At 46.0% G+C, this 16696-nt stretch overlaps 1 protein-coding gene across 2 annotated transcripts in view; it reads left to right on the forward strand.

Moving 5' to 3' along the window:
* POLR3B (RNA polymerase III subunit B) overlaps window positions 1–16696 on the forward strand; it is a 1087861-nt gene that overhangs the window by 719889 nt on the left and 351276 nt on the right. For both annotated transcript variants that reach the window (XM_085652533.1, XM_085652534.1), the window contains one exon: window positions 7999–8208. In XM_085652533.1, coding sequence (XP_085508659.1) covers window positions 7999–8208 — 210 coding nt within the window. The remainder of the gene's footprint in view (window positions 1–7998; window positions 8209–16696) is intronic.

Raw genomic sequence — 16696 nt, forward strand, 5'->3', positions numbered from 1 at the left:
TTTGTTAGGCACAGGGAGATTAAGTGATTTGCCCACAATCACAGGATGTTTGGCGTCATTACCGAGACTCGAACCCAGTTCCCCAGGTCCGAGGTTGAGCGCCCTAGCCGTTAGGCCAACTCCTCTCCCCAACATCTGTTTCCTTCCTCCCTCTTTGTCATGCCACAGTGGGACTTTAATTTGGTCATTACGTTTCTGATGTGTACTCCCTTTGAGCAGCTTCACTGCTGCCCCTTGTGGGTTCTCACCCTCATGAATGTGTTCCTCGTTGCCATTACATCAGCACGGTAGGTGAGTGAGCTTCAGGCTTTGTGTCAGCCTGCCATACACCACTTTAATTTCCCGGGTTCTGCAGACAAGAGCTTCCTTCTTACCAAAAGTTGTGACGCCATTCAAGGTCGGTCAAACCATCACCCTACTCTAAAGAGGAAGAGAGACTCCATCGCTTGGCCCCAAGAGAGCGCTGAGCTTTTGCATAGCTCTTACTAAGAACACCAAGTAGACAATCAGCCCTTTGTGCAGTTTTCTGGAGTGAAAAAGGCAAGGCTGGGCAGAAGAGAACCATCTACTGCTGAACCGGGATCTACATTAAGATCTACTACCCATTGACCTGTTACTTGAACATGAAATACCTTGAAAAAACACTAGAGACAAGAGGCGTTTAGCAAAATAGCAACAGTTTGTTTAAATAAACAGAGCGGCTGGGAGAACAGTTACAGGCTGAGGACTGTCATAGTTTACAATTGGTCTGCGGCCTTCATTTATATAGTTCATCGTAGGTAATAAAGAATTTCCAATGATTCATGTATGGTGAGGAATGTAAGTTGTAGCCTTTGGCGTCATAAATTAATTGTTTAATTGAAAGTACAGGTGGGCCTCGACCTTGCGTGGACACAACGTGGCCACTGAGTAACGTTTCCAGGTGTCTGACATGGGGCGCGCGTGATCACTGCGTGTTGTTGTGTCTTGATTGGCTACATGTTCCTCACTCATGTGGAATCTGACTTTATGGTGTTTTAGGAGTGTGCATACCCCTCCGGCCACGTGTGTTTAATTAGGGCCAATCTCCCTTGACCATTGTAGTGTTGCTGCATCTATCATTGGGATTGATCGAAGGTTTCCTTTTTATGTTTTTGTCTGCCGGGTACGGGCTACCCCACCTGTGACCTATCAGTCAGTGACCTTGGGCCTAGGTCTCAGCGCTTGCCTGGCTATGTATTTGCGAGTCGGGGTTGATGTGGAGTTCACAACGGGCAGATTTGTTAGTAAAGACACAATTTCATTCTCAGAAATGAATGTATCGTTTTTCATATTAGCATCTACTGTTACCATATCAACAGACCAAAAGATAGCCTCCAGAAGGACTGCATGCTCATTTTACCAGAGCCAAAGCTGCTACCACTATATTGGCATGCTGAGGTCCTGTCCTGGGCATTTGACAGGCGGTTACATGGGAGTCCTGCCGTACGTTCGCGAAGCACTATTGTCTGGACAGTCGGTCTTGCCGAGAGGGTAATTTTGTTGACTCTGACATGTAGGCCTTTCTAGTTTGAGTCCATTCACACCTCCCCTCCAAATAGGTACTGCTTTGGTATCTATTGAAAATGTGAAGAATCTGTAGCCAGAAGTTTCTATCAGAAGATCAAGTTGCTTACCTTCAGTAACGCTCTTTCTGATAGAGACTCTATCTAGCTGTATATTCCTCACATCCTCCCCATTCTCTCCCAGAATGTCCCAGAATTTGCAAAGTGTGAACAATTACCCAGGGTGTCAAGGTGCTGGGGACTGTCAGGAAGATTAAGCAAGCTATTGCCCAGAGTCGCATGGTGCTGGGCTGATCTGCCACTGGTGCCAGGGATCGAACCGTGAGCCCCCAGGTTCCGGAGTCAGCTGCCTTGGCCGCTGCTCCACACTGCGATTGGACTCTATCCATTAACAAGTTCCCAGGTGTAGAAATCCTCACACAGGTCATGCCAATTTGCTTTTGGGGCTCTGCGTCTGGGGCGCGGACAGACTCAAATGCAACTGATGTCAGTGCATGGGAGAGGTACCTATATAGGCTCCACACGTCAGTTCCAGAGCTAAAAAGCTTCTGTGTGGAGCCCCATGGTGCCATCTGCTGGTGCACATTGGTACTGCTGAAGTTTCTGGATCCAGCCTAATGCACTGTTGCAGAATCTGCTGCTAGATAGTCTCTACTAGAAGGGGCGTTACCAAAGGTCAACAACTTGTCCTTCCTGATCACATTATCATCTTCAATAAGAATGAACTTCACATGGTTTAAGTGCAAAAAGTCAAAGGCGGTTTGACTTTGGTCTTGCTCAAGCCAGTATTAACATACCTATTGCCAAGTGTAGTAGTCTTTACTTCCTCTTTATCAAATCATTTTACACAATTTGGGTTTTAAATTTTGATATTTAGTGTGTTTTCTGAGCAAAGGACACTTGGAGCCTGTGTTTAAAAACAGACAACACTGATTTTGTTTCTGTTGGTATAGCAATATAATAATACGGATCAAGAGACCAAGTGACAGAAAATAGTTGAAAGTTGTAATGTGGCTCAGTACCATATTTTGTAGTCCACTCACATTGAGTAGTTTTGTTTTACTGATTTTGGTCATACTAACATTTTCTCCAAATGCTGTTGCAGACTGACTAAAAGTGCACTCTATAAACTACCTAGAATCTCAGCTTAGATACTATAGACAGCGGTACCCAACTGAGATTTCATTTTAGATTTTGGACTAATCCTGTTTATGGGACGTCCTTTGTGGAAAGCTATGGCGGAGCATCTAGTGCAGCATGAGTCACTATCGAGGAAGTCATTACAGCGGTTGCAGACCCCTTGATGAGCTAGGCAAACAGGCACCGCAACCTTCAATATTTGCTTATGGATACCAGCATTTGAGAATTCCTCTTTGGTCAGTAGAAAGACCGTTCTTCGTAATCCATCCATGTAATTATGCTACAAAGACTCAAAAGAAAGAGTGCAGTATCTCAGTAAAGTATAGATTCCTTATTATCTGGCAACATCAAGCCGGATTATTGCTGTTGTTTTTTTGCATTTACATTTTATCTTTAGTACCATTGCTTGGTTATTTCCATCTGAGCCGAAACATACAGATAACCTCTCAATGTTATTATTTCATTTCAAAACTATCTACTGTGTATAATGTTCTTGGCATGACAGTTCTATTTCCTAAGCAGTGGAACACCACATGAACAACTAGATTTATTAGAGGTACTTTTTATGTCGGTATTGTCTCGGCTCGTGGTGTATTCCGCAGTTCTGGTCATTGTGGGCCGTTTCAATATTTGGTTTACGTGACAGGTGTCTAATTCTTACAGTTCTGGGCGCCTTGACGCTGCCATTCGTGATATTGGCACCTTTTTAAGTAGCATGAATAGATCGAGCTAACATATTTAAAAGACTCCAAATGTTACAAATTATACCTTTTTGTGACACGAGCCCTCGATGAAAAATGTCCACGGTTTTTCTAGCAAGAACTTAAAGCATCAACCTATTGCAGTATAGGAATTCACCCTAAACATCTTCTTGTAACATGTTGGAAACAATATATTATAATATCAAAATCAGTAAAACAGTAAATTTATTTATAATCAAATCTATGTTTCAGTGTACAAACAACTATTTGACATTTACTAGACTAGGAAACACTTTTGGATATAACTTATTTTCTAAAATGGGTATTTGGCACGCCTGGTCTGAAACCGCTCTGTTAGTTACCACACACAGTTAAGCAGGATCAGTGTGTACAGAAAGGCAGTTCAGTCTCCGCAGTGTTCTTTTGTAGTTTTCTGTGTGGAGGGCTTTTTCCTTGTTTTGTTGCGGGTGTCATTTGCAATTCATTGTCTGCGTTTCAGAGGTTGGTGTATTCAGCTGCTTTGACCCGGGGTCCTGAACATTTAGCTCCCTGGATACAATCCTCTGACGCCGCCGCTGATGCTCGCCAGACAAAAGCCACTGAATATCTTAAGCAATAAAATTGCCTTTGTTTCTATTTGCTGCCGCAAAACACCTGACTGAAGAATACGCCGTAGCATAAAAGGCTAATTCGAAAGTTGGCACCTGACACTGCCCTGTCTCTGTTGAACCCTGAAATGGTCTAATTCAATTTTGACATTAAGAATTCGTCTGATCGTTAGCAGTCACACAAGAGCCGAGGGTCTGTCAGTTGTACTACTCCCACTTCTAGTAGTTCCAGTCGTCTGTGTGCTGCTACTCATTGGTCCCTGTTTGTATCTATTAAAGATAAAGTTCGTCTTTGGAGTCGTGGTGGGACGTGCCTTTTCGAATCATTTACTGGTTGTCGTGGAGAAGAAGGCTGCATACCTTGAACATGGACACGCGGGCTCTTAAATTAAAAGAAGTGTACAGGGGTTTACTGAGCGCCTTGTTACTGAAGATTAGCACTCAAATTAGCTTCACATTAAGGTACAAATAAGTTCTATTGGTTTGCGTTTACATGTGATTTCATTGATGTCAATAAGCTCTATCAAGTGCTGTTGTTTTACAGCTGTTACTTATCTGTAGTGGTAATAATTTTAACCCTTGAAACCTCTTGAGGGTAGGTAGAGAAAGACAAATTCCTATTTCTTCTGCCGATTGCTTTAATCGTGGAGTAGCGGGTAGCTAGAGCATTTAAATGGGTAGCGAAGGTTAGCAGCTCTCTTGGGAGACAACCTACAAAGCAAGAGAGGGGCTGGGCACTTACGTGACACTTTGTAGTAGTTGAAGTCGTGTATCCCCGAAGCCTGGCCTCATTTTTTTTCTCCAGAAGGCTTCAGTGGAAAAGAAGGCGTCTGGCCATGATAAGATTAAGCGTGCGGAAAACAAGCACTGATGAGATACCTTTTCCAAACCCAGCGAGAGGATACATGGCTATTTGAGATATAACTGTCCTTTTAATGAAAACAGCACCTATATCGTGTACATAGTTGTAGGGTTTCTGTGACCATTCCCATTATGCCTTATGAACCCACTATGTAAAACATATGTAAAATACTATGTAAAACATGTATCTTATACCATTGGTAATGTATGGGCCAGATACAGCCAAAAACACAATGCTCTCCAATCAGAAATATGAAACTGTGTTTAAGTTCACATCTTTGAGAAATTGATATCCTTCTAACATTTTAAGAGGGAAAAATACATTGAAAAGTCAGGTAGCATTCAGCCCATTGGAGTAGTCTCTAATTTGTTGTTTATGACTGAAGGAGTGATGCCTGAACCCAGGTGCTGTGGAAGTGTGCGCTGAATTGGGTTCAAACAATTCTTTTTGTACAGAAATGATTCACAGAATTCTGGCTAGCTGTGGGTGATTGTGTCCAATTTAATCATATGCCGAGCAGTCATCGACCTGAGCAACCCAAAAAAAGTTGTTGTATATGATTTATTAAAAGTGTGTCCCCTCCCCTGGTTTAACCCATTTATTATGTGTATCAGTTAATCTAAACAGTAAGAAGGCCTTCTTGAAATGAAGGCTCCCTCTGCATTATATCATAAAGACAAATGGTGCATGGGGTGTGTGTGTGGTAGTGTTTTGTGGGATGAAGTGATGCGGTGTGTGACACTGAGGTAGTGGTGTTGTATACGGCCATGTTGGTGTGTGTGGGGGCTTGTGTTGGGTCTGAGGCTGCTGTTTGTGGCGCAATTGCTGTGTGTGGAAGGGTTAGTGTGTGTGTGTGTGTGTGTGTGATGTCCGTCTATCCTCCAGCCCTTTCACTCTCGACGAATTCCCATGGTAAGTCATAGGCCAGTGAGGAACTGCACTGAGCTCTCCTTACCCTGCTGCCCCATGGCTGCTCGGATACTGGGCACAACCAACAGGAAGAGATGTTCTCTGCAATCACTCCCTTGGGCATGTCCTGCTCTAATTCCGCCACTGTTTTCATTTTCTCATGCCTGCCTGTTCCTTGCGCCGCCACTGCCCCTGAGGCCCCTCCCCCTGGAATTCCCCCCACAATCCCCCCGCTCCCGCATTCCAGCCTCTCCTCCCTCCCACCTCCCCTACTTAATGGCGGTCGTGCAGCAGGCATGCCGCTGGCGCGCCGAAGGCTCAAAGGCAAACCCGTTTGCGCCCGTCTGCGGCCAGCACCAGGAGCCCAGGACCTCCCACAACCCATCGCTACGACACCACCACCCTCCTCGCACTCATCCCTGGAAGACTTAGAGACACAGATGGGCACAATATCAGTGGCACCACAGGGAAAAATTAAGAAAAAAAAGGCTGAGAAAGGTTACGGTGGTTGCAGGCAGTCTGGTCCCAGTTGGAGTGGGCAGCAGGCGCAGGAGTGGACAGCAGCCTCGAACCTCCCAAGGAGGAGGTCGGGGTCTGGCGCAAGAGACGGCACAGCAGAGCTGTGGGGAGAGAGTGGACCTAGACAGAGGGTCTCTACCGTAGACCTGAAAGATACATAACATGTATTTGTTTACTTTTTACTCTGATTTCTCAGAGCCTCGAAAGACTGTAAAATGCTCTGCAAAGAGTATAGTTCTGTGAGTGCAAAGAGTGCAGTAATTATATAAGCTCTATGAGGAGTAGTAGGTTGAGCTGCTGCTAATTGAACTTAGTGTAGACACTGAATGACATAATTGAGGTAAGTGACCATGTGGCATATAGCATTAAGTCTTGATGTGACCCTAGTCTTGGGGACTATCACTCACTGAGGAAAGTTCAATGCTGGCAAATATGTGCTTTTTTAGGATTTAAAGAAACCAAGCTTGCCATATATTTTCTTTCCTGAACAGATTTCAGCTTCCCTCTTTATCTCTACCATGCCTTTTCTCTTTGCCCTTTCACGGAAGGTTAGATTTCTTACAGTCTGTGGGACACATGAGTCAATCTCTCAGTGCTGGATCAGCTTAATATTGGCTAATTTCCAATTTGTACTTGCAGCTTAAAACCGTGCCTCAGCATGAGGTCATCTCATAGATTAAATATGATTCAGAATGAATACACACAGCAACACACCATTGGTCTGTATGGGCCAATATATTAGGTCGTGTAAAACTGACATACTTTTTCATCTGAAGGGGATTCCCAAATGCTAAGCCAGCTATACCACACACAATTACTGGAAGAGGCAGTACGAATTGGGTGTCTCTTCGAAGAGATGATACACTGCAGCCTCCCAGAGTCTTAAGAGTAAGAAGAAGAGCAGTACTTCAGGCCCAGTAGGGATGCAGAAACTCATTCAAGTCTGTCTTCTCATGGGTCTCAGGTGCTTGCTTCTCAAACTCCAGGGAGGACTCTTGCATCAACCAGTCAGTCCTGTGCGCCACTCTTTAACACCATTGAAGGTCCCTGCTTACCTTGGCACTGATACAATTCACCTCTTGCGAACAGTCCCCTTTTTTCTGATAAGTGTCTTGACTCTCTGGGGACATGATGCATTGCTACACTAGTTCTGCCAGCCTGTAAGACTGGACCAAGGAAAGCGTTCTGCTGGTGATCTTTAAGAGGCCTCCCTGAAGGACAAATATCAAAATATGTAGACCCCTCCCAAGACATGGTCTTTTGGCAGGTGTGACCAAATACTGAGAAGGAAAGACATGCTCTGTTGAAAATCCTACAAGTGGTGGTGCAGATTCAGTGATACAAACAGAAAAAGGCACACCTGCAAAGGCTTATAGAATGGGTGTAAATCACTTTGCACATTTCAAAGTAAAATGGAGGTACAATGTCCAAAATAATGATTGAAATAATGCTGACGAGGGAATTGGGATCAGCTGTGTAATATGTATGCATACTAGTCACATGTAATTGTGAAAACTGCTGAGGTTTGCACTCCGATTCCATTTGGGAATGTATGAATGAACGTTTGTGGCTGTTATAGCACATAATTGCACTAGTTATGTTTTTCATCTTTTAAAGTGATGAACTTAGAAAACAGCACTAAGGCTGAGGATAAAGTGACCACAGGCGTGACAGATTTATTATTTTTACCTTTGCACATTTCTTCTTTTTTCTAGGTACTATTGGTTACAACCAGAGAAATAGAATTGATACCCTTATGTATCTGCTAGCATACCCACAAAAACCTATGGTTAAAACGAGAACCATAGAACTGATAGAATTTGAAAAACTACCAGCTGGACAAAACGCTACGGTGGCTGTAATGAGTTACAGTGGTTATGATATTGAAGATGCTCTTGTGCTCAACAAAGCCTCGTTGGACAGAGGTAAGGAGTAGTTTTGTAAAACAGGTTCCTTCCCTTTTCTTTTCAAACTGCAGTTTTTAATTGAGAGAACCCTGACCGCTGTTATCTATACCGTGCAGTAGGAAGTGGGCATAACTGACCTGGGGAGTTTGGAAAGACGCGTATATTCAATCAGGAATCGAGACTTGTAGACTGACATATCATATGGGGGATACTGCTCTGTTGTGAGATACACTTGCACACATTGTTAGCGCTCTTTCACAGGTTTCTTACTTTTTCGCTATGCATTTGCTCACGGACTTACATAGAGGTTAAGCCTGTCCAAATACTCTGCATGAAACAACCTTTTATATTATTATTGTTTACTTTCATTACTATAAGCAAAATTATCACTGACATATTTAATACATGCATGATGGTCTTCGAATACAATTGTATTTGTTAGTATTGTGCATCATTTTCTGAATATCTAGGCTGTTTTCAGACACGTGAATTTACCAGAGTAAACCGAGTGATCGGTCTGGAAAATAATTCTCTTGAATCCCTAGCCTCATTTTCATTAGTCTTAAATCCAACTTTCTTCATACTAAAAACGTCAGAACATTATGATCTACAGAACGTAGGGGAAGTTGTGTCAAGCTTAAGTATCGTGATGCAGTTGTTTACATTGTGTGTATGATTTCTTAGTGCTTTGCCTTCGTTCTCCATTCTTTTACCACATTAGATGGGTGGGGCTATATTAAAGTCTTTTTTTATGGGCAAGGCGTCTTAGTGGTAGATAATGCATGTCACTGGTTACCTGTTTTTGTACCCACCTTATAAAGCCTTGTGATGGGGATTGAGCTAGGTTTTATGATGTGCTGATCTAGCAAGGTTCAGTGCTGTCTGTCTGACCATGCTATCATGTTAAATGGTTTTTGTACTTGAGTGAGTGCTTTAGAGAGCGTACGCCACAAGAAATAATTGTGTTCTATTTTTCCAACCAACGAAAGAGGTGGTAAATATGAGGACCAGTAGTGGATAGTTTGAGTCCAAATTTGCTCTCTATCACCATTCAAGATAACATTGTCTCCAGTGAAATTCTGTTTTGGTACAGATTAAAGAGGTTGCTTTTCCTGATGTATACCTTAAAGACCTTGACTGGGCAAGTTGTTCGTACCAAATTTCCTTTAGGGGCACACAGTTTTATAGAGGTGCATTGATATCACTTCCCAAAAGTATGTCCGTAACCCATGTGGTGACTACTTCCAAGATCTCTAATGAAAATGTTATCACGGGCACCCTGAGAAACCCTTCCATTATATGTTTGAGGGAACTGGCTTCTATCAGTATAAGTAAACTTCTCTGTGGTGGATTCTCCAGCCTGACTGGATTTGGTAAAAGCCAATGAGGACCGTCAATAGAGGAGTGGTCTGATCAAATAGCTTGTAGAGACAAGGAAGTGGTTCAATGCATTTTGGGGGAGAGCAGATACAAAAACCTGCACTCCCTCATAAGAAAAGCCTTCTGTGTTTAGCCATGTCCCGTTAGGGCCACCTGTTGGTAGTTATTTAGACCTCACACTGTCTAGTGACTTGCACCAGTCTGCTAAGTCGTGGTAACCATAGTGGGCTTATTGCCAGTTTACCTCATGGCAAAGCATACACGTATTCCAAGACATAGTATACCTGGTAGACTCCTTCGAAGGGGATCCAGGATCTGTCATTGACACATCCTGGGATCTCTTTGCTTGAGAACTGAGATTGATCTCATTCTTTTAACATTAGTTACCCATAGACTATGGGTCCTTTTGTTTAATTTTGCTTTTATGTTTACCATATTGAAACTGACCTCCTTCTCAAATGCCTTTCTGCCAAACCAGTCACCACTGGCAGCAGGTGGACTCTCCAGATCCAATGGTATTGAATAGAATGGACAATTCCTTTAGTCCAAATTATCAAGATTAGTTTGAAGGCCAGAATTTACTTTTGCAATGCAAAACATTGAAAAGAAGATGTGAGGTATGAAACCTACTGTTGACCAGTACAGGCTAAACAAAATAATCTCACAGTCAAAATAATATGGTCATGCAGGACAGATTCCAGTCTGGAAAAGACCACTACTAGTTCATCAACTTTTGGGCTTCCAAACAATACACCCAATGTCCTTCCCTAATGCCTAAGTACTGGATGGCACCTCACAACATACACCAGGAGGTAAATACTTCTCTATTCATATAATTGGCTGCTGACAAAGGGGATAGAGTCTGGTTGACCATGGAGTCCTGTGCGGAAGCTCATCGCTGGCAACCCATACAAATCTAGATCATGGCCGCATAGCGAGAAGAAATTACACCACAATTCTTAAAAGGGACATTGTGATGGGAATCAATCACTGTGCATGGAGAAATACACAGAAAGAAGAGCATGAAGCTGGTTTACAGTGACCCCCCTGGACTGTCATGTGGTCACAAGATGCTTGCAACAGTGAAGTAAACCGCTGCGGCCTGTACAACAGTTTTCTAATGGATACTACTGACCATAGATTCCTCAACTTTAGAATATCCCAAAGGTGCCAGGCTGAATCTGAAAGCTTTCACAGCAGTGCTGTCGCGTGCTGCTAGGTGGCATCATGTGACTTCATATTGGCCTTGTTTATCCCTGGAAGCGACGGAGCGGAACCACATACAGACGCCACTCCTGTACACAGTCAGTTCCTTCCTTTTCCACACTTTCAAACGTGGATCCTAAGAGTTGCTTCCTTTTTAGTCTGTTGACAGATCCTTTTAAATTCTCTTTTTCCAGTGTGCAAGGGAACGATTTGACCGCTGAAGACAACTGGTTTCGAATCTTGCCAGGATTGTCAGAAACCGATGTCAGTGACCGACCTGCATGAGTTCTGCCTCTTGTGTTGGGCTTGGGCTCGGGGCATGACCCCAAGATATGCAAAAAATATACCCTCACGCACCTGAAGGCAATCCGAGACCATGAAACAAAACTATATGCCACCAAAAGCTGGAAGAAGCCACAGACCTCACTCAAGTCCTGCTCCCACACCAAGACAAGAGCCCAAACCATTTTGTGTGACTGATCATCTTTGCTGTCAAAGTCGTCCGGTAGCTCAAATTCAAAGCAAGAGAAGCTGAAGCGAAACTCTATCACATCCTGCCACTCTGTGCATAGAGAGGTCAGAAGGGTTTCAGGGTGCCAATCAATTTCACTTCTGTTTGCCCATCAAGGAGCCAGTTCCACAAATAGTCCACAGCCCAAAACACTTCCTCAGAGGCTCCTTCATCTTTTTGGTTCTGATTCAGACCAGTGTTTGCCACCACCTGACAGATGATGGGGATGATTTACCCTGATTTTACAATGATGGCAGTATGTATGCATGGATTTGCAGAAGGCCAGTGGACTTGATGTTTCCCCTAATACTGGGTTGATTTTGCCCTTTAGACTCCCAGTGGAGGAGAGTACCTCATTTACTGTATTGATTAGATATGCAGCTGAGGGCCTAGACCTACAGCTTCCTTCTGTTGAAGACTAGACAAATGACCTTATTGAGGTTTTCCATCCTGGGTCAGCCCCATCTGAGCCCTTGCTTCCAATCAATGAAGCCCTTACTGATACCTTAATGCGCACTTACGCTAAGCCTTGCTGTTGCTTAACGCAGCATCCTGCTCCTGAGTTTGGTGGTCCAGGTTTCTACTGGCAAAGAAAACCCTAATTCGTTCCCCAAGACGGGGCGTCAAAAATGATTGAGGCACTTTGGAGGAGAATGTTCTTTTTGGCTGGCTTGGGAAAGAGGTTGCCCATTGCGGTTTGCCTGTTAGGCATTTATACGAACGTCATTCTGGGACATGGCCAGTGAGATTTTGTCAGTGGTGTAGGAGGAGCTTTGGGCCTCCTTGGCTCAAACCATTCAGGATGGCCAGTATGCTGCCAAGTGTGTAATTAAGGGCTGACCTTGATACTACTGATTGCTTGGGGCCAGTGGTGGACACTAGTGTGGAGCTTGGCGGACATGCATGGGTGGGATCCAATGGCTTTTCTTTTGACGTGGAGGTATCCTTTGTGGATATGCCTTTTGATGGGTTCCACCAGTTTGACGAGAAGAAAAGCTTTAAGGAAAGCAGAGCCATAGAGCGTTTCTTGGGTGTTTCCAACCCTGCTTGTTCGTTTCCCTATCAGTTGTTTCTTCAGAGGTTACTCCAGAGGGCTAATATTTACACAACATCAGGCCCTGCAACAGCCACCCCACTGCTTTCGTGCCCAGGAACAAGGATCAAGCAGACATTGTGCAGGTCGCCATGAACAGCATTATTTTCACACCTGTTGCATCACCACTTTAGTTTGCCATTTGTGGCACGCAATCACCCTGTGGAAAACAGAACCAGACATTTTCTTCCCGGGTGGCAGGCCACCACGTCCGACAGATGAGTCCTCCAGCTCATCCAGCAGGGCTATGCCATTCCCTTTCTCTCATACCCTCAACAACTTCCTACCACATTAAATCTGCTTTCAGTGGAGCATGTCAACATTGTGCTACAAGAGATGCAGAGCTTACTTGCCAAAGAGGCCATTGAGGGGGTGTCTGCCTTTGAAGTGGGGACAGATTGTTACTCACACTCCTTGTGCCGAAGAAGGATGGGGGCCTTTGTCCTATTTTAGATCTTCGCTGTCTGAATGCCTTCCTGTGGAAGGACAAATTCAAAAAGCCCATACTGCCTCCAAAATCTCTCTGCCATGGATCTGGGCGACTGGTGGTTGTCTTGGACCTGCAGGACACATACTTAGGTCTTACCAGTGCCCCTTGTGTGTTGGCAAAAGTGGTGGTGGTGGTTGCCGCCCATCTTTGGAGTTTGCGGATACCACTTTCCTTCTACGTCAATGACTGGCTGTTGATGGCAGACTGCCCAAATCACTCATAGAGCACCTTGAGATGGTACTGTTATGTTTCATATAGATACCCTAATATAGACCCGGGTATCATCATACCCCTTCACCTACATTACCTCCCCTACACTACACTGTAACAAGCCTTTTAGGATTGAACCTTTACCGAGTTCTAGTCCTGGGTGCAGAAGGAGGGTTTCTCCTAAACAGTAGAGTCCTATTATTCCATCAATAGACTCACACAGTATGAATAAATATTCATAAGGGTTTTTGGAAACCAGGCTGGGGCTACACCACCTTCCTCCCTATATCTACGTACACGGTTCATCCCATACGTCATCCTCAGATCCAACAATACAAGGGACAAAGGAACACTAGATACTTTCTGTATAAATACAGCACCTCTTGCTAGTATTAGCTAGAGGGAACGAGACGTCCAGGTCGACACTGACCAGAGACGCTGAGGCTCCTGCATGCAGCCGTCCCAGCTGACAGTGGTCTAACACCTCCCTTGCGGGGTGTCCAACTCGAGACCAGGAAGAGCTCCTACATTCTCATACTTAAGGTAATGGGGTTCGACTAAAATCCTAGAGGGATTCTTGGCTTCACACCTACTCACATGCTAGGTACACTTAGGTACATCTAGATAGACATCGTAGGAGTACGCGCACTTTTATCCTGCATTTTATATTCATGTATTTATTCATGCTTTTTGCAAGATGTTAGAACTGTACTATCCTTTTATATTCACAGTACTGCTAATCATATATACATGCTACTGTCTAATGGTTGTTGAAGCGCATATATTCTACACGAGAATAACTGTTCAATAAATCCTTATTGAAATGCCCAACTGTTTATTCTGTGTATCTCTGTGATGAATTGAGTGAGCACGAGTGACTGAGCGAAAAGTAGTACAGTTCCACGATCCTGAGGAATCAGGGTTGTCATTTTCTAAGGTTGCCAGAAACTGTTCTCTCCCCGATAAGAGGAGATAATAGTGGCACTGTGAGCTAGCTAATGCAAACAGGTTAACATTTATCAGTGGGGGTGCACGGAACCAGTCTGCCACCAATCCCCCAGTTTATGTTATCCAAACGTGCAGGTCCTGCATAGGTACTATAGGAACTACACGACAAACCTTCTGACATCTTTGGGGTTCTCGATCAATTAGTTGAAGTCAAACCTGGCTGCTTCACAGAGGCTTCCTTTTATAGGAGCTCTAATAGACAATGTGCTGTTCGATGCTTTTCCTCCCTCTCAATGAGTCCAGGACATTTGGTCTATGATTCCGATGTTTGTCTCGGCCCTAGATGTCAGTGAGAGTGGCTCTGAGGCTTCTTGCCCTGCTGGCTCATGCATCCTGCTTGTCCACTTTGCCAGGTTTCATAAGTGGGCTCCTTAGTGTGATCCAAAGTATCAGTGAGCCCAGTACCAAGGAAACCTTTAGGGCGTCATCCAGGTTTTGTAGGAGATTGCACAATCCCTGCAGTTGTGGCTGCTCAACCGCAATCTGACCAGCAGCGGACCCTGTTTCCTTCCCCACCCAGAGCAGATGGTAGTGACGGATGCTGGGCTGTGGAGGTCATCTGGGAGAGGAGGAGATCAAAGGAATAGAGGAATATGGTTTCAGGTGGAAACCTGGCTCCACCTAAATCTGTTAGAGGTGCGGGCCATCCACCTGGTCTTGGAAGGCCTTCCTGCCATCCATCAAGTGGAGATCCATGCAGGTACCCACCATGGCCAAGTGGGACTGCAACAAACTGGGTAATCCTGTGAAAAGAGGCACTGGCCTGCTAGAGTTGGCTGGAACATCAGGGTATCTCCCTGATCATGAACCACATGGTGTGATGGGGGGCGGAGCTTGCCCGGCCGACAGATGGCCGCTCTGTAGTAGAGCTCTGCCACACGCCGCGATAATCCGGCATTTATCCTGACGTTCCTTGTCTCATCTTGACCCTGCTTCCTGGGGCCTGCCCTCTGACTTACCTGCGCTACCTGGAGCTGTTCGTACCCCCACTGCCTGGGGCGGTATTGTCGCCATAGGCGAGCGACGCGGTGAGGCCTTCTGCCTGCGCGCTCGCGAGGGGAGCCTGCGGCCTGCCTGTTCTCTGGGGCCGCGCTCGAGGTGACGTGCGCGGCGGCGGTTCCTTCCTGCGGCTGCTGGCTGTCTCGGCCGTTGTGATGGACCGGACGCTCCGTGTGGCTGGAGGCCGGTGGGTGCACTGGAAAGTGGACTGCTGTGACGGGCCGGTGCTGAGGCGGAGGGGAGACTGCCGCGTGTCTGCTGCGGCCTGGAGTTCCCGCGCTGAGCTGAGGGTGCCTGGGACTAAGGCGCTGGAGTTCGGCGGCAGCCGTGAATGCAACGGTGGAGGAGCACCTGGTGCGGGGCCCCGTGAGTATTGGCTGGGCGCGCCCCCCCCAGGATGGCTGTCTTTCCGCCTGTGCTTTGGCTCCTCTTACTTTGCCCGCCTTAGCCCTTTGGCGGGGGACTGCCTGCAGTGTGGGCTCTGCTTGACCTGTGAGTGCGGCCTGGCCTTGCACCGGTGATTGCCCTGGATCGGAGAGGCCCCCTTCGCGGCTTGCTTGGTGGCTGGCGGGGGGCCCTGCATCTCCCGGGTTGGTGGCTGCGGACTTTGTGTGTTGAACTCTTGCCCAGTACGGTCCCCCCTGCCCTTCTATCCTGATTGCTGCTCCAGAGTGTCTGCTGCGGGCCTGCCTCTTTGCTTGGGGTGTACCCCGTCATCACTATTGGCACTGCTTTGTGGCGTCCCTTGCTCCAGGATCCGGCTCTGCGCCCAGGCCTAGTGCATTCTTTCGGAGTGTACACCTTGCGATGGGAAAACCTGACAAGTCCCAACCTAAGCTCACCTTTGAGCAATGTAAATCTCGACATCATGAGGACGCAACTGACATAGTGCTTCCTGATTCAGAGACTCTTGTTGACAACCCTGTGAGTGACATCAAACAGATTATTGCGACCATGCAAAAAGGCCTCACTGCCATTGAATCTAAAATTGACACACTTGCCTACAGAATGGACAGGATGCCCGAACAGGTTGACAAGCACGCAGTGCGGAGTAACATGGCGGAGCGTCGCATAGTGGAGGTGGAGGAGGCCCAGATGGACACCAATGGCACCCAGAAGCAAATGGAGCGCATGTTGGCCGCGCTGCAGGATCGGGCTGAGGATTTAGAAGCCCGCTCGCGACGCAGTAACCTTCGCATTACAGGCCCGGCAGAATCTACAGTGACCGGGACAATGGAGACTTTCGTTGAAAAGCTTTTGACCACCCTTCTGGGAGCAGACACTTTCTCCAATTTCTTTGTGGTTGAGAGGGCCCATCGATCACTTGGCCCTCGCCAGGCACCCCACCTCAGCCTATAATAGCTAAACTCTTAAACTATCGTGACAGGGACGCAGCGCTGCGAAAGGCTCAAGAGTTGGGCGCTCTGCGCTATGAGGACTCTTCCATATCCCTGTATTTTACCCTCAAAGTCCAGGAAGCCAGACGGCAACTCATCCCGTTGAAGCGTAAATTGCGTGATCAACATATTAAGTACGCCATGTTGTACCCTGCGCGTCACAAGGTCCTTTTTGACGGCAAACCCCGAGTATATGCAGATCCGCAGTCGCT

This window comes from Triturus cristatus, chromosome 4_1, assembly GCF_964204655.1.
Source record: "Triturus cristatus chromosome 4_1, aTriCri1.1, whole genome shotgun sequence".
NCBI lineage: Eukaryota > Metazoa > Chordata > Amphibia > Caudata > Salamandridae > Triturus > Triturus cristatus.